The following is a 26,325-nucleotide window of genomic DNA, read 5'->3' as shown; positions in this document are numbered from 1 at the left end:
GGATGGGGCTGCTTTCAGTATTTGCTTTTCAGTGACTGGAATTGATAGGCCAGTTGCTCTGATATGTGAACTTAAGCACAAACCTTTCTGTCACAGGGGCTGTTCACCAGCATCTGAAATGGAGAACTTAAAGAACTAGTCAGGGAGAGTGAAACTAAGAGCATGGTAATTCTGTTGTTGAATAATACTGTCTAGCCCTGTGCTTTTGGATGCAGTGGTTACAAAGCAAGAGGTGAGATCAGCTCAATGTATTTTGTGCTACAATTCCCACTTGAACATCTCAGGTTTTGTCTGGGCTTAACTGGGCATTTTGCCCAAACTGACGAGAGAACTGCTCAAATCTCTGCAGATTTTTGCTACCACCACAAGCCTTAAAATAACATTCACTTTGTGTCTGCATCCTGTTTTACTCCAGTCCATGTATCCTGATGGTTACCTCAGCTTTTAATGTGTTGCACCTTATAAATTTTAGGGGCATGGGAATATCCTGCAGAGCAGGCCTAGGTTTGCTCCAGAGACTGTGGATCTGGAGGCCACACAGACATCTTGCCCAAAAGTCTAGAGCTGAACTGAGGGCCCTCCTGCCCCTCTCCCTGGCAGCCTTCTGACCTTGTTGTCCTCCTGAAGGAAACTCGAAGCTCTCCATGCCACAGGCAATGTTGTCTCTTGGACACTTCTAATTTTTCTCCCTATTTTTTCTAGTGCAGTTAAATTTGGTGTTGTTCCCAGAGGCTTTGCTGGAGGGTTAAATCCTGCTTCTTTCTCATATTTATGCACACTGCCTTTTGACATCAGTAGGAATGCAAGTAAATGAAAACATGTTGTGACCTCCTTTCTCATCTGTGCAAATATTGGGATAGTCCTCTGTGCTCACCTTATTTCACATCAGCCACAGGAAAGTCTGTTACCTAAAAGATCATTCTTCTTACCCAGATATTGGTGCATCATACCAACCAAACAGAGGGTTTATTAGAGGGACGTTGGCCAGCACAGCACCAGAGTCAAAATGAAAGCACCTTCTGAGCAGCAGTGAGGAGGAAGCAGTGGAGCAAAAGGGTGCTGTGGTGGTGTTTGCACCTTCCACACAGGTGTGTGGGACTTCCCCAGCTCAGCCTCACTCACCTTGGTGCACACATGTGGTGCAGGCACTTGCTGTTCATGGGTGGCTCTGACATTGCTCCTAAAGAGTCAGTTCTCACTGAAGACACTGACTGTGACAAGGGAAAGGCAGGTAATTCTTTTTGTGGGGTTGTGGGAGATTTTTCCCCTCTTCAGACTGTGCACTGAGGTCCAGCTGGCACAACCTGAGAGCCACCTCTGTGCTGAGGATGCCACCTCATGGAACACCCTGTCTGGCAGCTGAGCTGTGGCAGTTGGCACATGCTCCAGTGCAAATCCCAAGCTTGCTGCCTTAAAATGACAGGAATTGGCTAATCAGGAATGACATGGGGACACAATATTTTCTGTGCATCTTCTCCGAGTTGGGGATGCATTCGCTGTATGTTGAATGCAGTGTAGGTGTGCACTCAATCCTACACTCAGAGAGTAATTGCCAAAAAGTGCTTCTTGTCTATAAAATGTCACCAAAATCTAACTGGATATTTAAAATAATTATTTAACCTTTTAGTGTGGTGTTCTGTGGAAGGGATTGTCACTCAGGTGTTCTGCTGTCAGAAAGGACCATTCCCAAGTGAGATTTCCAGGCAGTTCTTGGCCAGAACCATGAGCACAGGTACCTGGGCAACTTCTGAGAGTGTCATGCCTGTGCTTCTTAGCCCATACAATGCTGTGCATTGACAAGTTATTTTAAATAAAATTAGGGTTTTTCTTTGAGGACATAATTCCAAATTCATAAAATGGAAGCTCTGTGCCTTTGTAGAGCACCTGACACCCTGTTTGGGCAGTTCTAGATCTTCACTCCTCTGATGATTGTTCCTTCCAATTTCCTGTCTGAGCTCATTATCTGAACAACCACTGTACAACAATATTCCCTTTTAATTATTCTCTCCTAGCTAATTAAATGAATTCCAAGTGAGCAGTTGTGCTGTCTCTCAGCTTTCACTGCACTATTGAAAGGTTTTGGGCATCCCATCATTTCCCTGATCCCACTGCAGCCCTTTTGTTGTACCTGTTGCTGCTCAACTGTGATGTTTTGCACACAGCAAGCAGGAGCTGTCCATAGTATTTCACACTCCTGGTGCAATGAGGTTGCAGAGTTCTGAGTAAAAAGGCTGCCCATGTTTGTGCTCGTCACTGATGTATTTTTAGGTGGATTTATTGCTGGGACAGAAATGAGCATTTGCAGAATCAGCAGCTCCACGGGCCTGCCATCTGCACGGGTTCAGCAGCTGGAGTGGCATTTCACTGTGGGTGAGGCTGCTGTGATTAATGCTTTGTGTCCTACAGCAGAGGAGATGAATTCCCTGTGTTCCTTATCAGGTGGGAGCAGGAGGAAGTGCCTGGGGCTGCTGAGCAGCTTCTCCCTGTCAGCAAAACTCTTCTGGGGGCTCTCAGGGCTGTGGAGTGCCATGGTGTAGTTTGGCTGTAAAGACTTGCAGTGGGTGGGTGGGTGGGATAACTGCTGAATGTGTTCCCTTTCATGTTACCGTGTTAATAAGGGGATGTGCATCAATAAATGGATTTCCAGGGGATTTATTGGGCATTTCCTTATTTGCTGGTATTAATTGATTTGATTTAGTTTCATTTAAAGGCTTGTATCAAGATGAATTGTTCAGGATCCCGTTCCATTATGGCTGGGAGAGGGGACACTGATGCAGACTCTCAGCTGTCTCTGCTTGCAGTGTCCAGGCTCCTGGGAGGAAAAGTCCTGGATTATAGAACTGTGGGAGATTTACCACATGAATTTGCTTCACATTCTGCAGAAACATACTAGTTCTTCCCGACTTAATGATGCCCTTCATTTCTAAAAGTTTCTGAGTTCAAAAGGACCCTGGTGCTTTGAGAGCTCAAATCCCAGCGTGTCAGTTCAAGCCTTTCCTTCTGAAACCAGTGAATGCTTTGCAAACCACTGAGAAACAGTCCTGGCTCCAGGGCCCTCCTGTGTGTCTGGAAGGCTCTGAGCCTGCAGGAAGAGCTGTGCCCATGGCCCAGACCAGCAGTGAGAGCAGGGAAGAACACGAAACCAGGGGCTGCTGGGGACAGGAGGCATGAAAAAGCTGCAGATATGAAAGATGTACTTCCCACTGTCCTCCTTGGTGGGAGCAAGACAAGGGATAGGTTATTATCAGCCATTATTTTTAGAGTGGTTTTTATGGCATAAGCTGTAAAAATAGAGTCTGGAAGTGCTTTCGAGATTCTTCCCTGGGCAGTGAGTCTGTGCACCAGATTTTACTTACTGGAAGGCATCTTTGAGATAAGTAATGGCATAAAAGTACTAATTCTTTTATCTTAGGGGTGCATTTATTTAAATACTATCTCTGCTTTTTTAATTTTAGAGACTCAAACTTTTAGATCTGCACAGAGGAAGAGAATTTTGCTCTTATGTTTCACAGCATTTCTTTCTCCAGATTTTCTCAACTGCACCTCTTTTCTCTGTGCCAGTTTTGGTAATCCACACATCTAGAAGGATTTAGGGTAGCTCCACAGCTCTCATTGAATTCCAGTATTAATTCTGTTTGCAGTGCACATTTACTGGTAGTTGTTGTCCCGAGTTTTCTTAGGTAATAAAATAAACTAAGCAATTAACATTAGATGAAGGTATAATTTTATAAAGCATTTGCTATATGTATTTTTCCCATGGCAGCCTTACCAGCAGGCAGTGTTCACTTCAGCACAAATGTGTTGTTCCTCCCTAAAACATGAATACAATTTAGACATTTTCATCCCACTGCATTAAATTTACCTTTTAGTGACTGCTTAAGAATAATTACACATTGGAGTCTCTTAATGGCAGAAGGGGGTCATTTCCTAGGCAACAGATTTTAATGGGAAAAACAAGTCCCATGCAACCATGGCTATACTTTTAAGACATACTTCATAATATTTAAAGCATAAATTCTGATGTATAAATCATTTAGGCACATGGTAGGGGTTTCTGGCAGGAAACATTTGTAGGAAGTGTTACAAAACAGCTGAAATTCTTTGGCTTCCTAACTCAACACTGCAAATAAAGAATACTTACCAAAAAACCCATTAGCTTGGGGATTTTCAGTGTTTTCCAGCATTTCAGTTGTACAAGAGAAGAGCTCTCAGCATTGTTTCTCAGTCTCAAATGATGACAAAACACCAGATCCCAGTCACAATTTATTTCTCCTTAAAATGCTGAAGCCACCCCAAAGTCTCAGTCTGACCCTTGCTGTCAGCTTCAGGTTAGTAGCTTACCAGAAAGCTTTTCTTTAAGATTATTTTAAAATATATATTTGTGCAGGAAAGGTTAGTATGGATAATGTATCAGCATAAATAAGGCAAAATGAATTTGCAAAATATGCTCCTGTAATGCACTGTATTTTCTTTTTTTTGAGCTTGTTTTTTAGCCACTAGTGAAGCTGTAGAATTTGTTTCAGGTCTTGCAGTTATTTGGAAGGCTTTTTCTCAAGTAAAAGACTAAATGTTGTAAAAATCTTTTAGAATGTGAAGTCCTCTATTTTCAGGGGGTTTTGCATCTTCTTTATATGTAAAATGCATCATTTTTTAACTGTAACAGCTCACTAACAAAATGAATTGGTGATGTGGACTGGTAAGAACAGATTTTGCAACAGTGAGCACTGACATGCAGTATCTGGCTTAGTAAAGTAGCAGAAATTTGAACCTTTTATTCTTGGTTTGCATTTCAAAAGTGTAGGAACTGGCTTGGATCCCAGACCCCCGTGCTTATGTGTGGGGTTGGGGTTTGCTGTTGGCAGCAGAGTTAAAGAAAATATCAAAAATATATTTAGGGTTCCAGAGAGGGCAAGTTTCCTGATGATCTGTGTGTGATACAGATGCCTTGAAAGAAGCTTGAGCTTTGCAGAGATGCATTTTGGGACTGCTGTGGCACCAGGAGCAGCTCCACTGGCACCAGCGAGGCAGTGAAATGGTCAGACCTGCTGTGGAACTGGTGTCTTCAGGGTTGAGAGCGCAAACTAATGAGCAACCTGTGCTCTCCAGGGTGGGAGCTGAGCACACCAGTGACTGTTGTCCCATCCTGGAATCCAGAGGGGGCCCTGATGGACTCAAACCCTACAGGCAGAATAAACCTGTGTCCTACCAGTGAAAGGGGATGAGAGCACCTGGGGTGACAGGACCATAAAGCAAACCCAGGTAGAGGCTTTGGAGTCTCCGTAGGGGTTGCATCATTCATCAGCTTCTGCTCACAGATAAGGGACTCCTACGTCAATACAGCGTTTCAGGGGTTGTGGAGACGTTTTCCTGCTGCTGCTGCCTGTATTGTGTTTGACTGGCCTCAGACCATCAGAGCCCATAAATAGAAAACTTAGGCTAAAACTGTTTCTTTTTGTGCTTGTTGCTGTTTTGCTGCCTCTTCTATGGAACACGGGGAGGTGTTCAATTTTAGCAGCAGGATTTATTATTTGAAGATGAGTATCAGATAAAGTTTACTTCTGGAGACATAAAGCAGCACAGACTCAAGGAAAGAAATGTAGATAAACTTTGAACAAACACTGCGGGGTTTGACTCTTCTTTGTGCCTGTACAAGTGCAGTGCTTTTGGCTGCAGGGGGCCCATGGGGACACAGGGGGCACAACTGCTGTCATCCTGAGGGACATCTGCAACTGGTGGCACAGCAAGCACAGTTTTCCTGGTTCTTGCCATTTGGCCATCTCCTTTTATGTGTCCTTTCTGGGTTTTGCCTCATCCTTTGGCCAGTTCGACTGAACACAGCCAGGCTGTGCCTTGAGGAGCCAGGAGTGACCTGGGAGCCTCTGGGTGTGTGTGGTGTCTGCCAGCACAGGGCTCCTCACATGCCTGGAGTGTGTGCTCTGCTGTGGGGAGCAGCCACTGGAGACAGTTGGCCTTGTCATGGCATCATCTAACTATATCCTGGAGCTGCAGGGTGGCTGTTGCTGTAAATACACCAGGGGAGGCAGAAAGAGGTGGTAAACTAAAGACAATGTTGGCAGAAGAACACAAAGGGATCCAAGTGGCCTTGAATAAATTTAGGCTGGAAATTGAAGAGAACTTTCCTTATAACATGGTCCTGGCACAGTCTATCAGAGGTAGTAAACAGCGGGAAAAAAAGCACAATTGTTATGGAGATAGAGCTTGATTTGTTTATGAAAGTGATTGTCCACTGCAGTGCCTGCAGCTGCAGAACCAAGTCTAAAGGAAAGGAAGGCCCTTTAAAGGGACTGAAATCCCTTCTTCTCAGTTTGTTGGCACTGTCTTTGCAGTGCCACACCTTTACTCTTTTCCACTTCGGTTTAATATTAGTCTTTTCTTCAGCTGCAGGACTTTGTGGAAGTAGAAGTAATACCCATGCCTTTCGTTCTTTTTTAGCTCTTTTCACCACCTATACCGTGCTTATACTCTTATCTCTTCCCGTTATACTACAGGATGGTCTTTTTGGCAAGTGCTGTAATAGCTGATGTAGAGAACTATCACTTAAGAGGAAAAAAAAAATTATTATTAGATGTCTTTTAATACAACTGAGCAATTGGAAGTAAGGAAACGTTTAACATTATTCCATCTCCCAGATCACTCCAAGGCATCTGCAGAGGGTGTTTCTCAAAGGTTTGGGAAGACAGTGACATGTTCCAGTAGTATCCCCCTTTCAAGTCTGTCAGAAATGACTTTAGTGTTGCTGGGATTGGTGGTATCTTTATCTGTCTGATTTAAAATCTTTCCACTTAGTTGGTTGTCTGCCTTACAAATCTGCCATGTTGGAAAATGCTTCTTCCACTACTGGCCAGGAACTGGGTGTGAAGGTGGTTTTGTGGTGTTTGTAAAGATTTAATTGAACCTAAAGGTTCTGTTGTGTCTCACCCTATAAGGGCCATGCTGTCAGCAGCAATTCCTGCTGCATCTATGGTGAGAAGTCAGGAGCTGAGAGTGGGCTCCTGTCTGTAAAACCCTGTGATGCCACAGACTTTGTGCACCACAGGCATTTTTTTGCATGATTGTGATTTGGGCTCAGAGTGTTCAGCAGTACCGACTTTAGGATGTCTGCCGGCACAGCTGGCACAGCTCACTGTGCCTGCCTGTTTGCTCTGCCCTCCTGTATGGGATGGAGCTGCCTGGGGGCTGGCCCTCAGCCCCTGGCTCTGCTGGGTGAGCCCCTGGACTACAGTGCAGAGCAGCAGCTGTGAGTGCCCACAGACATGACCATGGCAGGGAGGGGGTTCCTTGGCCCTGCCGGGACATCCCTCACATCGCTGTCTCCCCCTGCATGTTGTGCAATGCCAGCTGACATCATCAGGATGTGCATTCCTTGGGGGTTTAACAGTCAAGGCCCTGCTCTTGGATGAGAACCTGGAAGGCAGTAGCTGAGACTAATGTAAAGCTTGCACAATCCAGGCCAGCCCTTTTAAGCAAAATTGGATTTGGACAGGGAGCACAAAAGCAGGGAAGGCCTGCCAAGGGGTCAGCTGCAGTGCAGTGTGGTTCTCTGCCTGGCCTGTGGCATCTCTGCACAGAGCAGCTCAGAGAGGAAGCTGTTCACCCTGCTGCAGGCTGGAGGATCTGGAGAGACTGGTGGCTTGTCTACACAAGAGAGGGCTTTCCCCCACACCTTAGCAGTTGCTGGTTATTAAATTCGTGTATATCTCTCTGCTAAAGTTTTAGAAACTGTTCTGGGACTTGTTTTCCTCAACACAAGACCTGTGCTTACCAGAATTTCTGAACTGTGATCATGTTTTGGAGCAGTAGAGGTTTTAAAGCTGCTGCAGACATTTAAAGGATCAATATCCATTAAAATAAATGTGTTTCCAACATACAAATTTTGAGGAAGAGAAAATATTGAGTGTTAAAAATTTCCCTGCTTCGGTGTGTGTTTTGCTGTTTTCTAGCACTACCAGAGAGAAATGCATCCATTCCGTAGGCTGTAGCCCCTGCAGGGCTTCTTTCTTGGGAGCTTGAGAAGGACTGAAAGAGCCTGTGACTTCTCATAAAACAAGTAAATAAAGAGCACACTCAACACTGCACAGTGGCTTTAAGATCTTGTTAAACTGGATGGCTCATGTCTACAGGCACAAGTGAGGTTTGGCAACATGTGTTTCTTCTCAAGTGACACTTCTTCCTTTCCCTTTGGAGCTGGCAGTGTCCTTGGAATGCTCCCAGTTTTAATTCGGATTGAGCTTGAGATTTGCTATTTGGTGTGGCTTGCCTGGAAGCTCGTAGGAAATATTTCCTCCCTGGAGTGAACTAAATGTCTTGGGCTGCAGTTCCTCATCTGATAGTTCAGAATGGTGGTTTTCCATCTGCAAACATTTTCTTGCCAAAAAAAAATGTGTCTCCACTGTTAGTTTTCTCTGTGCACTTGTACAGATGATAAAAGGGGTATGATGGCTTCATTAGAATGACAAGCCTTCCTGATTCACACACGCTGAACTCTGCTTTGCTGGCTTGATGATCCTTCCTCTGCAAAATACTCTGGATCTCGGTGTCCTTGGGCAGGCAAGATTTCCACATGGATTAACTGAGGCTGAGCAAGCTCTTTTCTGTAGGCTACTTAAGCACAACATGTTTACCTTCCCATGTTTTCCCTTGCTGACTGCTTGTCATTCATTAAGCATTTACTTCTGATCTGGAATTGGAGTTACCACTCTCTGCTTATAATCAGGTTTCCCTGTGTCTTGTTACAGTATTCCCACTCAAGTCTAGAGCAAGGAATCTTCTCTATTCCTTCCTTATCGAGTGAGTTCTCCATTTCTTTTTCAAGAACATGTTACCAAGAACAGCTTGTTTTGGTTTGTGGCCAGGGAACTGTCTAATTACAGAGAGCCTTTGAGGAAAGATAACTGAGGGCAGAGTGGGATCCAGTATGTTCTCCTTTAAGTTTGGAGAATGGAAATGAGGTTTGAATGTAACAGGATGTTGTCCTGCTTTGATTCTAAAGGATTTAAGCAATGAGACAACCAATAAATCTCCTGCAAGACTGTCTCCTAGCACAGTTAGTTGTAGCAGTGCCAAGCCTTTTCAGACACTCACCCCAAGTTTCCTGTTGCTCACTCTGGTCTCATTACCTGTAACTGTTCTTCCTCATCCTTATTGCTTGTGCTTAAAGCACTTGTTGACAAATATGTTGTTGCCACTTCAGCTGTACATGTTTGATTATTCTTGTTTTGGCATATATTATTACATACTCATAACAGTTCTCTAAATAACCTTCTATTTACAGACACGTTTCTGATACTAAGTAGTCAAAAACCATTCATGACAATGGGGGCCATGTCAGTGGTCCCGTTTGAGACCCTCTATGCTGTTGGTAGTTAAGTAATTTAAGACTGATTTCTGGTCATGAGTCTGTAGGATTGATTGTATGGTTAGATGTAGTTATGGATATGACTGTTGATATTTGATGTCATGCATGTTTAACTCTTGCATCGATGACTTGATAATAAAATGTCCTGCCAATCAATTACTTATTTTTTATTACCTTTTTTGGTGCAGCTGCATATACAGATGCATTGCTATGTTCTGCATCTCATCTGCTTTTCAGAGCATGATAGATTTCTAGGCATTTTCTTCCCAATTCAGATCTGTATTTTGGATTTTTCTTTGCTCTAGTGATTAGTTATGTAGCTGGAATTATTATTAGTGTGTTCTCCTTTGGTTTGTGTCCCATTTACCTGGTTCATTACAGCTTTACCCTCTTTGTTTTGCTGCCAGCTACCAGAGAACTGGCTGTTCTGTAGACCCTGTGTTGTTGATTCTGCTTTTTCACTTTATTAAAGACATTATGAAGCCAGACCTATTGCTGATCAGTGTGTCAGCCTCTGGACTTTTTGTGCAGTTCAGCTTTCAAATTCAGAGAAGCCCTGATCTTCTAATCTGACCTCAGTTTATTTCTGTCCGAGCTTTCTACAGATTAGTTTTTTGAACACGAAAAAACTCGAATTTAGAAACCTTCATTAAATGCTTCACTGATATCCAGATACAGCAATTCAGATGTGTTGCTGTTCCTCTACTTATTAATTTGATAAGACTGTCTGACTTGTATGAATTTTTGTCCTTACTGATCATTGAGAAAACTGCTAAAATGGAGGAGTTCCTGCCCATTTCTGCATGTGGTGTGTATGTGGATGCTTTGATGTATCTGCACATCCTGACCTGAGGCCTGAGAGTCTGTACCTCCTCAGCGTTTGTTCTGAAAGCACTGACATTCCTGGGGTAAAGTCCAGTATCTCAGTTGTGGGGTTGAAGCATTTCCAGTCTGGGCTGAGCTTTCACCATATTTTCTCCTTGTGATGACTTTGCCATTAAGAGGATGTCACTTGGACAGTGCAACAGGACAGTCCTGCCCTGCCTCCTTTGCCAAACTGAATACAGACAGAAGTTCCAGTTGCACCACAGCAATATGGCAATAGCACGTGTGTCTGGAAAGGCAAACAGGGCTCAGCATCACTTTCCAAATCACTTGGATGCAAATGCTGTGACTGTCAGCAGAGTGGCCCTGGTACATCCTGTCCCACACTGTGGATTTTATGTAAATTCATCCTGGTGAACTTCTCTGCTGGCTCACAAAGCTGGGAAGCAGAGAGAAGCCAGTGTGTGCCCAGTGTCAAGAGACATACCAGGGCTATGTACATCCTACTGTTGTGCATGAAATTTTAATACCCAATGAGCTGTAAATTGCAGTGCTGGATTGTGAGATGGAATTCCCAGTGGGACATGTTGTACAGATCTCTCACAGGATTATCAAGGATCTGCTTTACTTGTAGGATTCTAATCTTTGAGTTGAGAGGACTGCTCAGATGTGTGGGATCACAGCAAATGTGATTGATGCTGCAGATTGCATGGAATAGACCTGATTTCGCTGTCAGACAAAATACTATTGTAATTCTGTATTGCTCACTGGGAGATAGGAGGCACCAATTAATTGTCTCTCATTTTCTGTTTGTTTTCTTCTTTATTAACATCTCTTGGCACAATTGTGCTTTCCAGTTACATTGTTAGTGGATAACAGCATGAGTGTAAACAAATGGAAGGCACTATGGAGTCTGCAAATATAGGGAAAGAAATGTTTAAGATCCATGTGGCCAAAGCTGTTGACTGTGTACAAGCAAATGCACTTTTTAATTGTCATAGAAAACATCCACAGATTTTAAGGAACAAGCAAGGGCTCTTTGATGTTAAATTTGCAATGCTAAAGTGTGAAGAAGAGTGTGCAGGTAAGTGGTTTTTTCTGGTGTCAGTTGTGCCTCTTGTTTTGTGTACCAGGACTGCCCAAAGGACTGGAAGGTTCCTGGGAGCAGGTTGGTCATGCTGGCGCAGCAAAGGGGTGGGGAAAGCAGGATCCTGTCAAGTTCCCTGTGTCTTGTTAAGCAGCAGGAGGAGCATTGCTGTGTCAAACGCAGCCTGTGCTGTTGCCAGCCCTGGGAACTGCACGAGGAGGGTTTTCCATGTGGCTGTTCCCTGTGTCTGTGCTGGCACAGGGCAGGCACCGTGCCCTGGTGAGAGGAATGTGCTGGGTGCTCTGGATCTACTCAAATGGAATTATGAGGAGACAGTGAGTCTTCAAGAGGAGGCTCTGAGAAGCACATTCCTGAAGTAAAGGTTATCCCATCCACCATTCCAGCTGGCTGGCTGGAATTCCTGTGTCAGGGTAAACTTGTGAGCACCATCTCCCAGGAATCAGGATATTCCAGATCTCATAAACTACAGAAGAAAACATTTGGATTTATGAATGTTGACAAGATCTAAGGACCACAGAAAAGAGGATTCACTTAATTATGCCTGTAAATTCTGTGTATTTTGACTAGATTGTTGGCCAGCGGTGTGTCACCTGCCCAGGACAGCCTCCAAGAAGAGGGATCTGGGATAACAGAAGTGACTTCTGTTGTCTTCAGGGCTGGCAAATCCTGGCCAGAAAAGAGCCTTGATACTGATAAAGTAACAGTTACATTTTTATGTGCTTTTCTTTAAGCTGCCACCCAGGAACATTTATGTGTAGTAGATTTTGGAATCTATGTGGTGATGTAGCTGGAGCTGATATGGAAATACTGTGAAATGCTCAGAACTTGCCACTTCATTTGTGCTCTTGGAGTTTTTTTGCTCCCTTGTAACTATTTTGGGGCAATCAGTTGGAACCGGGGATGCAGAAAAAGATCAAGCTGCTGCACAAACATTTCCCATGTTTCCTATAATGAAGCTGATCAGTCAGGAAATTCAATAGAATTCTCAGCATATTCTTCTTCCAGTAGGAAATTACTTCTCCTTCCTTCCAGATTTTAGTGAAAAGTGCCAGATTTGGTTGACTTCACTTGATTGCATTTCACACCTAGAAATGGGTAAAATGTTCAAAATACAGGGAGAAATGGAGGCCCCTTTCTTTTAAAAGCCTCCTTCCTGCTTGGAGAATGGGGTTTTGGAAGGTATGTGGGAATATAAATGCAGAGAGAAGCACACAGAGACATTTCCAGACTTTTCAGAGCCTTTAGGCCTTGGAAGTTTTTAATTCAGGTACATATTTAGAGTCACATCAAAGTTTATATAATCTTTACACAAGTGTTCAGCCACACACAATTCTAATTTTGAGGCACTGAGAATGTCTGTGACTAGGAATACATTAGATGCTTTTGTCTTGCTCCTCAATACTTGTTCTTATATTTTCGAGAGCTGTTCCAGTGCAGAATGAAAACATTGCAATTGATCTGTTATTTATTTGGCTGGCAGCAAACTTTATCTGGCCACTTTTGCGTGCTCTGACAATCAGACACTCTGTGGCTGACATTCCTCACAGATTGCCTCGGCCCACTGAGGTTGGAGAAGGAAAATTATCCACATTAATGATCAGACAGCACAGCTGAGCACCTGAGGGGGCTGCAGGGCATCCAGTGAGGGAGAGTGTGGGGAGGGGATGGAAAATATGGGGGGAAAGGGCAGAGGGTGAGGGGGGGAAAGGGCAGAGGGTGAGAGGAGAAGGTGAAAAGTCTGAGGAGAGAAGGTAAAAAGTGTGAGAGAAAAAATTGCAAAGCGTGATGGGAAAAAGGCCAAGTGTGAGGGCGAGAAGGGCACTGTGTGAGGGGAAAAGTGTGAGGAAAGTAATGGAAAATGTGAGGGGGAAAAAGTGTGAAGTGTGAGGGGAGAAAGTGAGGAGAAAAAATGCCAGAGTATGAGGGAGAAAAGTGCAAAGTGTGAGAGGAGAAAGAGGAAAGTGTGAGGGGAAAAACTACAAAGTGCAAGGGGGAAAAAGGGCAAAGCATGAGGGGAGGAAATGCAAAATGTGAAGGGAAAAAAAGTATGAGGGGAAGGAAGTGTGAAGTGTGAGGGGGGAAAGTGGAAAGTGAGGAGAAAAAGTGCCAAAGTGTGAGGGGAAAGTGCAAAGTGTGAGGAGAGATGGTGAGAGGAAAAATTGCAAAGTGTGAGGGAAAAGGACCAAGTGTGAGGGTGAGAAGGGCACTGCGTGAGGGGAAAAGTGTGAGGGAAGAAATGGAAAATGTGAGGGGAAAAGTGCAAAGTCTGAGGGGGGGGAAATGGGAAATGTGAGGGGAAAAAGGGCTGAGTGTGAGGGGAGAAAATTAAAAGTGTGCAGAGGAGAAAAAGAGCCAAAGTGTGAGGGGGAAAGTGCAAAGTGTGAGGAGAGAAGGTGAAAAGTTTGAAGGAAAATGGACAAAGTATAAGGGGGAGAAAGTGAAAAGTGTGAGAGGAAAACAGTGGAAAGTGAGGGGGAAAATGCCCAAGTGTGAGAGGAAAAATTGTGAAGTGTGAGGGGAAAAGTGCCAAAGTGTGAGGGGAAAAGTACCAAAAGGAGCAGCCCTGGAGGGAGGGGAGGAAGAAGACGAGGATGAGGAGGAAGAAGATAAGGAGCCCCTGCCCTGTTCAGGGTGCAACGTCCCACTGCCATGAGGGGGAAAAGTTAAGTCTTGAACATAAAATTGTTCAGACACCACAGGAAAAAGGAGGCATTTTTATATTTGTGCTGTTTAAATGTTTTAATAAAGCACTACCGAGTGACGCCATAGAGAGAGAAATTCTAATTAACCAGATAAATTAGAGAAGAGTCTATTAACTCTGCAATTTTAAGTATATAAAACACACTGGTTATTTTGAAAGTTTCATCAAAGTTTTAGGGCTCACATAATTTTAACACAGAAAGTCAATAAAAAGATTATTGACTTTCTGTGTTAAAAAGGGAAAAATGTGGATCTGTCACATCTCTGTGTCTTTGCATTATGTATCTCATCTCTCTAACTTTTTTATGTAATTAAATCTTCCTAATACATATCTGAAGATAAAAGGTGACAGATGTAGTGGAAAGAACTGATCCCATGTTGGTTTTTTTCTTGGCAATGTCTGTGTGTTTTTCTCCTGATTTTCACCATCTCAAATTTTATTTTGTGAAAAGGGAAGTCCGTGGGTCTCTGTCTGTGGGTGATTAGTGACTGGATAATGAAGCAGCTGTGGAGCCTGACAAGATTCACTCAGATTACACCCTTAGAATAGTGGATGGACTCGATGTTTTTCTTTCCAACCATCTTACAATTGTTGCCATAAGAGTGAATGATAATTGCATTGCTCTGTATTGTCACTACATTTCTTGTCATATGAATAAGTTCATTTAGTGCCACTTGTCTTGGGGTTTTATGAAAAAGGGGATCTGCACATAAGGTGTCACATCTTCTCCTCTCTGATCAGGAGCCAAATCCTGAGGTCCAAGCACAGGTTTTAAGTAAATGCTTCATATGCTGTACTTGCATCATGTGGTTACAAGCTTTAAAAAAAAAGATGATGCAGGGTTGTCTGTTACTCATTCATGTGCTAGAAAAATATTTGTAAGCTTTTATGTTCTAGGATAAAAAGAGATTGACCCTTAACCCTTAAAGGAGAGAGCAGCAGAGTCAGGAGTGGAACTGAAGTCTTCCAGTTTTCAATGCCACAGTCAGCTGAGTGAGGGTTTTTTTTACTGGGCATGTTATACAGACAAGTTTGGGTTGGAAACAAGAGGTAAGGAATTCTCCCTGCTGGGAGTCAGCAGGCACACAGCTGCTTCCAGGATCTGCTCTGCTGTCAGCAGGAGCGCAATTAAGTAAAGCTATTTGGCTGAGTAAATCAACAGATGAAATCCAGACAAGATAGCAAAATATACCAGGCAAAGAAAAATGTCTCTAATTTGTTCATTTAAGCATTAATCTTCAAATGTAGACTACTGGATTTTTTTTTCTCCCCGAGTTTAAATGTACAAATTGACACCCTAAAGTCAACTTTATGCAGAAGGCTTGACAGCAGAATTCATCCTGGTGTAATCAGCACAGCTCCACTGAGATCAGTGCTGGTATTTAAGCTGAGGATGGGACTCAGCTTTCTAATTTGCCAGCAGCACATGAAATGATCATTTATGCCAGCACTCCAGTGAAAAAGGAATTAAAAGACAGATATAAAAATCACAAAACAAAGCTGAGTTCCCCCTTGAAAGGTGGTTCATTTAGTTTGTTTTGCTTTGCTTTACAGTTCCATTGCCTTCATATACACACACTGAACCAAACTCAAACGAGGTCCAAGTTACCTGTGTCTGTGGCTCTCTGCAGGTTTCTTGGTTTCCTCTGGAAAGGTGCTTTATTTTGTCCCAAAAAACCGCTTTTCTTGGTAGGCTTAGATGCATTTTCTCTGTTCTTACAGCCCTCTGTAACTCTGACTCCCCTGTGCCCTTCATTTTTTGTAGGCACTCCCTGTGAAATGGTTTGTCTTTGGTACAGCTAAAGGGAAGTGTGTTACCTGCACACACAAATGTGTGTGGCTGAAAACGAGGTGGTAGTAAAATAACAATATAATTTATGGATAGGTAGGTGAAGGCCAGTCTGATGGTTTATAAAGTCTCTTGTGTTTTGTGCTAAAACTTACCATAAAAGTATTTGTTTTGATAGCTTTGTGTTAAGAGTATATTGAACTTAACATATGCACGTCCACAAAATCTGTACTTGACATTAACTGGTGCTTTCCCTGGATCTGTTTCTCTCAGGACAGATATCAGTGGATGGATTTATGCGATACCTGAGTGGAGAAGAAAACGGCGTTGTTCCCCCTGAGAAACTGGATTTAAATGAAGATATGTCTCAACCATTGTCACACTACTTCATCAACTCCTCACACAACACCTACCTCACAGGTACAGCCTTGAAGAGATCTGATTTCTTGTCTTACAAAAATTCTAAGCATATTTTCAGTGGTGCCATAAACCACACTAAAACCATCAGCAGGAAATGATGATGGAGTTAAGTCTTCAGGGAAGCAAGGGTGGCACTTGATCGTTGTTCTGGCCTCTGCACAGCTACATCAAATGGGCACAGCTGCATCAAACACACTTTTATTAACAGGTGCACAGCAGTTGTGTTGCTCAGATAAAGCCTGCTCAGAAGCCCAGGGAAGTCCCTGGAAGTTTTCCCTCACTTAGGATTCCAGATTAAGGTCTGTATTTGGGAAGGAGAATAAATAATGTTCTTTTTATGACACCAAAGAAGAGCTAAACAAGTACCCAGGGCAGAACATGGGAAACATCTCTGCAGCTAATAAATTTGCCCCTAAACATTAAATCTGACAGGTTGTTAAGCTCCATGAAATTAGCTTTGATTCAGAGATTAGGAATGTTCCACCATGGCACATAACTTTCTGACAGTCCATATGCAAGGAGTGGAATTCTGCTCCCTGGCTGTATCTGATATCTGAGCTGAAATTTTTAGGTGCTGTCAAGAGTTTTAAAAGGCTGAGCACCCAGAAGCTCCTGTTGATTTGAGTTACAGTCTAAACTGTATTGTTTGCGTAGCAAAGTCAACAGTACTTTCACATTCAGGAGAAACTAAAACAGTTCAGGAATTCAACTTTTGACACTGGTTTTCTAGTCTAAGATACCGTTAACTTGTGAGAAAATAGTTGTAGATTTACTGCTTTAGTTTAGTTTATATAGGAACAAATGTTTTTGACAAGCAGATGTGCACAGGGAGTTCTCAGTCTCCTGTTTGATTTGATGTTTGTCTTGTCATGTTTGCTGTGACTTAGCATCATGTCAAATAAAAAAAGTAATGCTGCACTGAGTGCTAAAAATGTGACATGGATAACACGGGCTTTTTAATGTTGTTAACAGACTGGCCTTAACTGACCGAGTTCTTCCGAGTGCCAGAACATAAACAAACCCACTCAGGGGCAATGCCCAGTTTAAACAGACCTGTGGGAGTTATTTTGGTCTGGTTTATGTTTGTTGTAGCACTTTCTGCAGCACCTTCTTGTGCTTCGTGAAGTGAATGAACTGCCATTGTTTGCATTAGATGCCATTTTTCAAAGGTTTATATCTTGGCTCTAAAATGTGTTTTGTGCTAGAACTAGTCACGTAAGTATTTTGTTTGACAGCTATTTAGTTTCTCTGAATTAAAAGAAGCAAAGATCAGTGTGGCCACTTTAATTTATGATTCCAATAAGCAGAAATTTATGCTCCTTGGAAGTTTGCAGACATGGCCAAAGCAAAAGCAATTTTTAACTATGATGTTTTGCAGGCCTCTTACCTCCAGTATGGGCTTTGTTCTGTCAGGGAGGATTAGGACCCACGTAAGCCAAATGCTGCAGCTTTATACCAATTTTCTGGGAGAAAACAGTAAAGCTGTTTTGCAAATGTGAGAAGTGTAGGCCCACGGGGAGGTTTAAAGACCATGCAGTTTAAAGTTGATCTGAGGAGATAAAATACTGCTGTCCTCTCTACCAGCATGAATTTATAGCCAGTGCCAGACCACAGATTTTTATCAGGGCTGGTCAGGACAGAGGCGTCTTGCAAAGGTTTAGAGGCACAGAAGCCAAAGAACAAAGAATTAAGGATGGGACTTCATGATTAGTCCAACCTATTCTGGATTGTTTAATTGCACTGCAAGTGACCTCACATGTTTCATTATTTACCTCGACACTTGCTAAATTTGCTTTGACTGGTATGTGAAAGTCTGCAAATCATCTCAGGTTGCATCTACAGGTTTCTTCGTCTGCATTTCTAAGGAACTTCAGAAGCTACACCTGGAAATACGATCTTCAGTCTTAATTTACCATCATATTCCTGGCATAGAAACTTTGGGGAGTAAATCGGAGCAAACTCAGGGGAAAGTGCAAAAGAAGTTTGGAACTCTTCAAATTCCTTTTCAGAGTGTCTATTTTCACATTTAGAGGCACCAAGCACAAGCCCTTCCCTTTTAGTGGGTTCATTATGTTCAGTAAATGTGTGGCAGCTGGCTGACAGTGGATTAATGATTTGATATTTGTCTGTGTGTTACAAAAACTGACAGCCCTAGATTTTGCTTTGAGGCTAGACCAGATACAGCAATCACATTCTCATTTGCTTTCTGCCAAAAAGAAAGTTAAATTAATAAAATTAATGGTGGCAGACTAGTCTTTTTCCAAAGAAGAGTTTGAAGGATCTGCTCAGGCACTCATGGCTTTGGAAGGGAAGCACCTTTGCCCTCTCTGAAGCCATGAAATAGCAACTAGTCATGTAATAATTATTAGAACAATAAGAAAACCATTCAGTCTGGCAATACTTTATGATTACTGTGCTTAATGCCCTCCCATTTATCTCTCCCTTTGTTAGTTGTTTTAACCCAAAAAAAGCATGCACAAAGAAACAACATTATAACATAAAAAGAAACATGTGCACACTCTGAATTTATTTTTAATTACACTGATCATTTTCCTAGCCTTTAGTAGAAACCCTTGGCAGTACATCAAGTCCTGATTATTTATTTAGGAGTGTTACTGCTTTCTTTTCTTAGGGAAATTTAATTTTTCGAGAGCAAAGGTAAAAATCCATGAAGAGAGAAATGATGTATAGTAAGCCTGGGCTAACTTAAAGAATTGCCTTGCTTTGGAAACTTTTTCTTTCTGTCATCTTTTTTCTCACTGGTATCATCTTTGCATCTTTACTCCTTTTAACCCTTGAAGTGCAACTCTGTTTTTTAATGGTATCTCGCCTCAGGTCACTGCTGTTTTCACTGAGGGGAGTGACTTGGCAGCATTTCTTTCAGCAGCACCCAAAGAGAAATGACTGCACACCACACTCAGCATTGCACGCTGTGCTGGCTGTGCCACCTGCTCTTGGGTGTGGGAAATGCAAAAGAGGGAAGTCACAAGCCTTTAATGTTTATGTTGGCTAAAAGGAAAAATAACATCAGCAGTAGGTTGCAGAGCTGTCACTGAGCACATGTAGCCAATGTGGGACTGTCCCATTCACTCTCAGCATCCTTCCCTGCTCACAGTCCAGTCCTGTCAGTTGTTTCTAGAAAAACAACCCCTAAGGGGCACATTTTCTCCTTTATTGCTGCTGTGACCTCTCCTCTACCGTCCTCCAGCTTTTCTGTTCTCAGCAGTTCCTCAGTCCTGACTTTTGCTGCTTAACATCTGCAGTGAACACTTGTTTGAAACCTTCTTCACCTCCAAAGCCTCCAAAACTGTGTCTTTGCAGTTTCCAAGCTGGAAAGCACCATATGGAAGGGAAGGGAAAGGAGGGAAAGCTGGGTGTTGCCTGCTCAGGGCATGAGTTTGTCATGCCACCAGCAGCAGGTTGTGGCTGGCAGTGTGTTGAGCTCAGAAAGGTCTAGCAGCACCCAAAGCTCTGTTCTCTCCCAGCCCCACCACATCCTGATGGGAACCCAAGGTACAGAGGTCCACCAGCATGGGAAGTGCTCCCTGAGTAGGTCCTGGTGGGTCCCACTCCCTCCCTGCAGCTGGAGACACTTAGCTGGTCTTGCAGTGTGTGTTTCTCAGGTGGTTCCCACAGCCAAGACAGGGTCACCCTGTTGTGTCTGTCACTCCTGGCACACTCAGGTGGTGCCTCTGCTGCTCGAGTGAGCCCCAACCCGTGCTCACAGCAGGTGCCTGCATTGTTTTTCCAGGGCTTGTCTGGAGAGAGGGGATCCAGCAGTTCCTGTTTGTGCACAGCAAAGGCAGGATATAGGCTGGGAGAAGGTGATGCTGTGGGTGGGCAAGGGGACCAAAGCAGCCTCTGCTTCCAGAGTTCTGAAGAGTCAGGTGATTCCAAATACCTGGATCCAAATACCCCCAAATTGGGGAAGAAACATAGCTTAAATTGGTAACCACATTCTAAGCCCATGTATAGCAAATAACTTCCACTTGGAAAAACAGCAGTGAATGAACCCAACAAAGATGCACTTGCTGAGGAATGAGCAGCTGAATGTTACAGGGGTGTGGAACTGCTGTGTGTGGGGGGAAGCATGGGCTGTATCCTCAGCTCCTGGCAGTCAGCACTGGCTCAGTTTGCATTATTTTCTGTCAAGTTTGACTCAGCCAATTACATTTCTCAGAAAAGTGAGTTTTTGTCAAAATCCACTTCTCCTTAGCCTGTACCAGGTGATGGGATGTAAATGTTATATTACTGTAGTTGCTGTTTGTTTTATAGCAGGGAATAGATAATGCTTTCAATTTGAAGTATTAAAAAATTAATCTGTACTCCAGCTATTAAAAGTGTACTGGAAGTGTTCCCTTCAGTGTCTGTGTGGTCACATTTTAGAATGCAGAAGGGATATTTTGGAGTAAATGCAAATAGAGACACACACAACAGTAATTTCTAAATAATATATGCAAAAAAGCTTTGAAGGAACATTCCTTATACTCTGTATTTCAGGAAAACAAGCTATTGAGACTATTAAAACATGTGCTAGACTTTTACACTCTGACTGGGAGTGTTTCTGAAGATTGTATGGTCTGGAGGTTGAATATCCTCTTATCATTTGCAGGAGTCCTTCCAAAATGTCTGAGCCTCATTAATAAGGTTGTGTGGGGAGGTGTCATGTGGCAAGTGATGCATGTCATGATTTACTGAAGCACTTTTGAAGGTTAAGGATCTTGTAGTCCTAAACACTTAGCACTGATAGCGACCAGGAGTCCCTCAGGAAGTAAAGTTTGTTCATCACAGAATAGTTTCTTAATCCCAATTCAAAGGGCTTTGAAGGAAAAGAAAGGCAACATTGGAACAGTTTTCTAAGTGAATGTGGTTCAGTGGATCCATAACGAGAGCCAAGTTTTCATAAGCAGATGAAGGGATGAGCACACGGAAGTACATGCTGGTTTACCCTGATCCATCCTTGTTTGCATTAGCCACTACCTAACCCAGACATTGGAATTGCACCAAAAAGGCTTTTGTATGAGTAAAGATAATCTGCCATAGTCAAAGGGGAAACACAGGAAAAAGCTAAGTTCAAAAAACCCAAGAGACACGTTGTCACTTGCTGACTCCATTTGGATTTTCAGAGCTTTCAGCACCAGCCAGTTTCTCCTGTTACTAATAGATATTTCCCATTGGTTCCAGCAGAAGCTGAGAATTCTTACAGATTTTCACAAGAGTAATGTTAATACCTTGTGGAGTAGTTATGGTTGCTGCTGCTGGTGTATCAGACAGAAACAGTAAGCAGGAATTTGCAAATAGAAGGGGGTTTGTTACAGTTTTCAGTAGAAGGTAAAAACAGAGCAAAAGCAGACAATGCCATTCTGTGAAGCAAATCCCAAAACTTGTGCTTCCAAGCAGAAAACATAAACACAGAACCACAGAGACAATAAAATGAGGATTAATCTGCATTATATTCTATGCCAGTCTATATGAAGTATTTATATGTCCCCCATCAGCAAAGAACCTTTATGTAAATGAACTCACTGTCTCCTTAACAAGAAAATGAAATCCAGGAAGATCTTCTCAGGAACTCTGCTAGAAAGCAGGAAACGGCATCCATTTTCTTCACATCTAAAGGAAGCACTGAGCCATTCTTCCATTATACTTCCATCATTCCATTACCTCTCTGCTGCAAGAAATTTGTATCCGTATGACTGGAATCAAACCTGTTGCAGCAGTTGAAGACACCCTGGCTGAATATCCTTCCCTGAACCCAACTGGACTTCTTTGGTGGTTTGGGTTGGGGTTTCTTTTTCTGTGTGTGGGGGGGTTTAATAGTTCTGAAGTTTGGGGAAATAGAGCTTTTCCTTGTTTAGATTTATGTTGTATCATTGTTGGAAATGGACAGTTTAATGAAATTTCTCCCTACATAATGCAGTATCACACCAGGAAATTTAACTGACCAACTCAGTGCCGTGGTTAGTGTATTAAATATTGATTTGAGACCTAATAATGATACCATTAATGAGTGTAGAAGGTTTGTCTCAGCTATTACTAAACTGTACTGTGTGTTGTGAGAAAATGGGATCTTGGTGTCTTGAGTTACCTCCAAGTGTCATGTTGCTTGTCAAGGGATAACAAAGTCTTGTCCAGCTAAGCCTTTAAAATGATTATTATTGTGTTTCATGTATTTGATGCTGTCTATAAGAAGTTTCTGAGCTGGATTCAGTTGGATTGTTTCTTCTCGTTCATATCTGACTGAGGGCAGAATTCCAAACCATGGCACTGACCCTGCCAAAGTTATTTCAATTGAGTTCTTACGCTTTTCCCATGCCTTTGAGTGTCATTCCTCTCAGCCAAGGGTAAAAGATGCTGTTAACTCAAATTACTGTCAGCTTGTTCGTATTTCCTCCCGAGGCCCCGGCTGACTTGCCTTTTCTGTGTTGTTGTGCTGTCACAGCTGGGCAGCTGGCTGGAAACTCCTCGGTGGAGATGTACCGGCAGGTGCTGCTGTCGGGCTGCCGCTGTGTGGAGCTGGACTGCTGGAAGGGGAGGACAGCGGAGGAGGAGCCCGTCATCACACATGGCTTCACCATGACAACTGAAATATCCTTCAAGGTACAGCGCTGCAGCACGCTGGGGGGTGGGCTGGGGCTGGGGCGGGTTCTGTCGTGTGAAACCATCACAAACACATCGCTGGGACATCACTGGGAAGGTAAAAGGGGTGGAAAGGCGAGGGCAAAAAGGTGCTTTAAGAGATTTCAGGCTGTGTGCAGAATCACTGGAAGAGAAGAGTTGCAGCCTTTGGATCTTGTGCAGGAAGAGGTTCCTGGTGGTCATGGCAGTGGGAGGAACAGGGATTCTGTGGTGTGGTAGCAGTGCCATCTCGGGACCGGGCTCAGTGCCCAGGGCTCCTGTGCACATCCCTGCAGCGAATCTCAGAGGAACGAGGCAAACCTCAGGCAGGGCTGAAGGAGCAGGTGCTGCCCCACAGCTGGGTTTGCAGTGTCACAGGGTCTGTGAGGACAGGGCTCGTTTGGGTACAGCAACACCACTGTGTCAGCTCACGCTTTTTCTCTTCTCTTCCTGGTAACTGGGAATGGGAGACAAAAGTGCTGAACTGAGGTAGGAAATAGCAGCTATCATGGAAATCTCTACAATTTGCAGGCCTTCCAACTCCTGTGAGCTGCTCATGCCCACATGGGCAGGATCCATCCACAGGGTACAGACACTCAGCATTATATTCACAATTTAAAACATTAATAACAGTGTGTGCAGTGTTGCCCTAATCTCTGATACCTGGGATCAGATCCAAAGCACTGGAGGCTGAAAAAGAAAAATTAGTATCTTTTGAGAGTATGAGGGGATATTTGTGCAATTCACACCCTAGACATGTCATCTGTATTACTGAATTTCATCTTCCATTTCCTTTTTCTATAAGAGAAGGTAGATACTATACCCTTAGCAATAACATTACATTGTTATCTTCTTATTCTTAGAGATGTGTTTGGTCCAAGGTGTTAGAGGAGCACCATGGAGGTGTTTTCCTTTAGTATTAAGATTGGTAGTCAGCACAGCTTATAATGATATATCAGAGTATCATTTTTGAAGTGTGAAGAAATAATTCTTCTTCATCTGAGTCACTAACTCACCATGGAAATACATTTCTAGACTTAGCTGTGTGCAGGAATATGTGGGGAAATGTTCATTACTGACTTTGGGTATGTGACAGGGATTGAGTGTGGCTTCTGTACTGGCTGCAGCTCTGAGACATCTCCCACACTTGAGCATGAGTTGGTGGGGTGGGGGTTTTGTTTTCTGGTGCCTTCCTTTAGGAAAAAAACCCAAACAATACTCCCACATAGGCAGAACACCAAATTCCACTTGCACAAGAACACTCCTTTTTTTTCAGTTTGCTTTCTCTCGTTCTCCATTGATTGAGTTAATCACAGGAAAACATGAAACAACCTCCTTGCATGTTTGTTATTTGCTACCTAGTTATGTTTATGTGAAGCCAATTATGTTTATAGGCATAGGGTTTGATTGCTGAAAGTCCTTTAATTAAAGAAGATAGCTCTCAACTGCTTTGGTCATGAGCAGGAATTTAAAATAAAGTTAATCTGATTCTAGCAAGAATCATTAGCAGGAAGGAGGATTATCCCTGGATATTTAGATGTGGAAACTTAGGCACTGTGTTTGCAGGGGAGGCAGTGGAAGGTGCTCTAGACCTCCTCAGGAATATTTCATCTGTCACTTCAGGGCACGTATTTTTTCTCCACATGGCAAAAATGTAAAAATGCCTCAACTGCTGATTTTTTTTCAACACTCCAAGTGTTCTGCTTGGCTGGGGAGGAGCAAAATGGCAGTGAAATGATGTGTCAGAAGTGTGTGAATGGATTCAGAGTGATCTCTGGGTCCTGAGTGCTGAATCACTTCTCAGCTCACGCTCTCGGCGTGGCCGTGCCCACAGTGCCGGCTCTGTCTGGCTGTCCTGGCTGCCTCTCACGGCTCCTGGATGTGCATGGAGTGTGCGGGCTGGACAGTGCACGTGCCCCATCCTTGTGTTGCTGGGGCCTTGGATCATTGGTTCTTCCCTTGCTTCGTGACATCCAGAAATCCACAAGGTTTGTCTCAGCTGCTGCCAGGGTGAGATCCTATGGGGAACAACCATATTGGCCATGCCATGACAGGAATCTGTGTCTGTGTGCCTTGGAGATGTTTCAATTGGGTCATTCTGCAGCTGGAGTAAAGTGTGGAACGTGCCATGTTGTTCCTCTGCCCACAGAGCATTTGCCTTTACATTCACATGCAGAGCCAGACTGAATCCCCAGCATGCCTTTTTCTCCACTGGACCAATGTCTGAGCTTTTCACCCCCAGATTTCATCAGTGTAGTCCTGGTTACACCTTTCCAGGTTATTTTCCCCACTCATGCAGGATTTTATCCCCTTTTGCAGTGGGGAGGGCAGTTGAAAATCAGTGTACCAGAAGAATGTACCAGAAGCTCAGCTTTTGTTTGAGGAAGTGGATTTCTTGTTGTTACGCTTCTCAATGGAGCCTTTAAAAGTACAGAGAAAGAATAAAAGGAATCCCCAGGGAAAGCTTGTTTAAAATAAATAAATCTTCTAGGTTTTAGTCATCCTTTTGGGTTCTTATAAACACCAGAGTGTGAGGCTCTTATAAACTCCAGAGTCTGACAGCAATGCATGTGGAAAGGCTTCAGTATTTTATATGTTCTTTTGAACAAAGATTTGTGTCCCAAGAGGGAAACATTTCATAATTTGTAACTGTGAGTGCATTACTATTTTGTGCACCCCATTAAAATTAGTGTTACCAAATGATTTTTTACTGGATTTCCATTTTCCATCACAGCTGAAAGGAAACTTCACAAAAGTTTCAGTTTCTGAGTCCTCTGTTTGATGATTACTACACAGCCAACTGTTCTAACTGAATAATGTTTTCTTTTTTCCTTTCTTTTGCCTTCAAGGGATTTCTGTCATCAAAAAAAAAGAGGGAACTAAAATTTGTGAGTCAGATTAACTGAGGATTTTCTGAGTACGTGCTTGTGCTGATGTTTAGAAGATACGCCTTTGTCAGAGCATGTTTGTTATTATGCAGAGCAGCACATGAAAGCCATGGCTTCAGGCACGGAACAGCTCTGCACAGAGACCAAGTGTTACATTTAGACTATTGATTTTGGCAGACAGAAGTCACTTCTTGAGCAATGTGGTGCTTGAGACTCATCCGACATTTCTGGGATTTCATTACAGTTCAGGTTGAAAAATTTGGTTGCGGCAGAAGCACGTCCAGAGCTTTCTGGGATGTTCAGAATGGAGGGTCTGATCTCAGGGAGTGATTTCAAACCTTGGGTCTTTTCTGTCTTCAAAGACTGAGTCACTGTTTCTTGAGAAACATAAATTTGTAACTGTATTTATTTTGGTTCTTTAGGAAGTAATAGAAGCTATTGCTGAATGTGCATTTAAGACATCGCCCTTTCCAATCCTCCTTTCCTTTGAAAATCATGTGGATTCGTAAGTAATCACCACATTTTCTTGTATGGTGTTTCACTTTTCATAAGGTCTAGGCATGGAATTACATATCCATTTCTGACAATTTTATTATATGA

The 26,325-nt window shown here is 43.1% G+C and overlaps 1 protein-coding gene across 5 annotated transcripts in view; it reads left to right on the top strand.

Annotated features, from left to right (window-relative positions):
- PLCB1 (phospholipase C beta 1) overlaps positions 1-26,325 on the top strand; it is a 346,939-nt gene that overhangs the window by 219,201 nt on the left and 101,413 nt on the right. For all 5 annotated transcript variants that reach the window (XM_071582157.1, XM_071582156.1, XM_071582161.1 and 2 more), the window contains exons 10-12: positions 16,073-16,219; positions 22,662-22,819; positions 26,148-26,230. In XM_071582157.1, the coding sequence (XP_071438258.1) occupies positions 16,073-16,219; positions 22,662-22,819; positions 26,148-26,230 (388 nt within the window). The remainder of the gene's footprint in view (positions 1-16,072; positions 16,220-22,661; positions 22,820-26,147; positions 26,231-26,325) is intronic.

This window comes from Pithys albifrons, chromosome 2 (genome assembly GCF_047495875.1).
Source record: "Pithys albifrons albifrons isolate INPA30051 chromosome 2, PitAlb_v1, whole genome shotgun sequence".
Classification (NCBI taxonomy): domain Eukaryota; kingdom Metazoa; phylum Chordata; class Aves; order Passeriformes; family Thamnophilidae; genus Pithys; species Pithys albifrons.
This window is presented reverse-complemented; position numbering and strand designations above follow the sequence as displayed.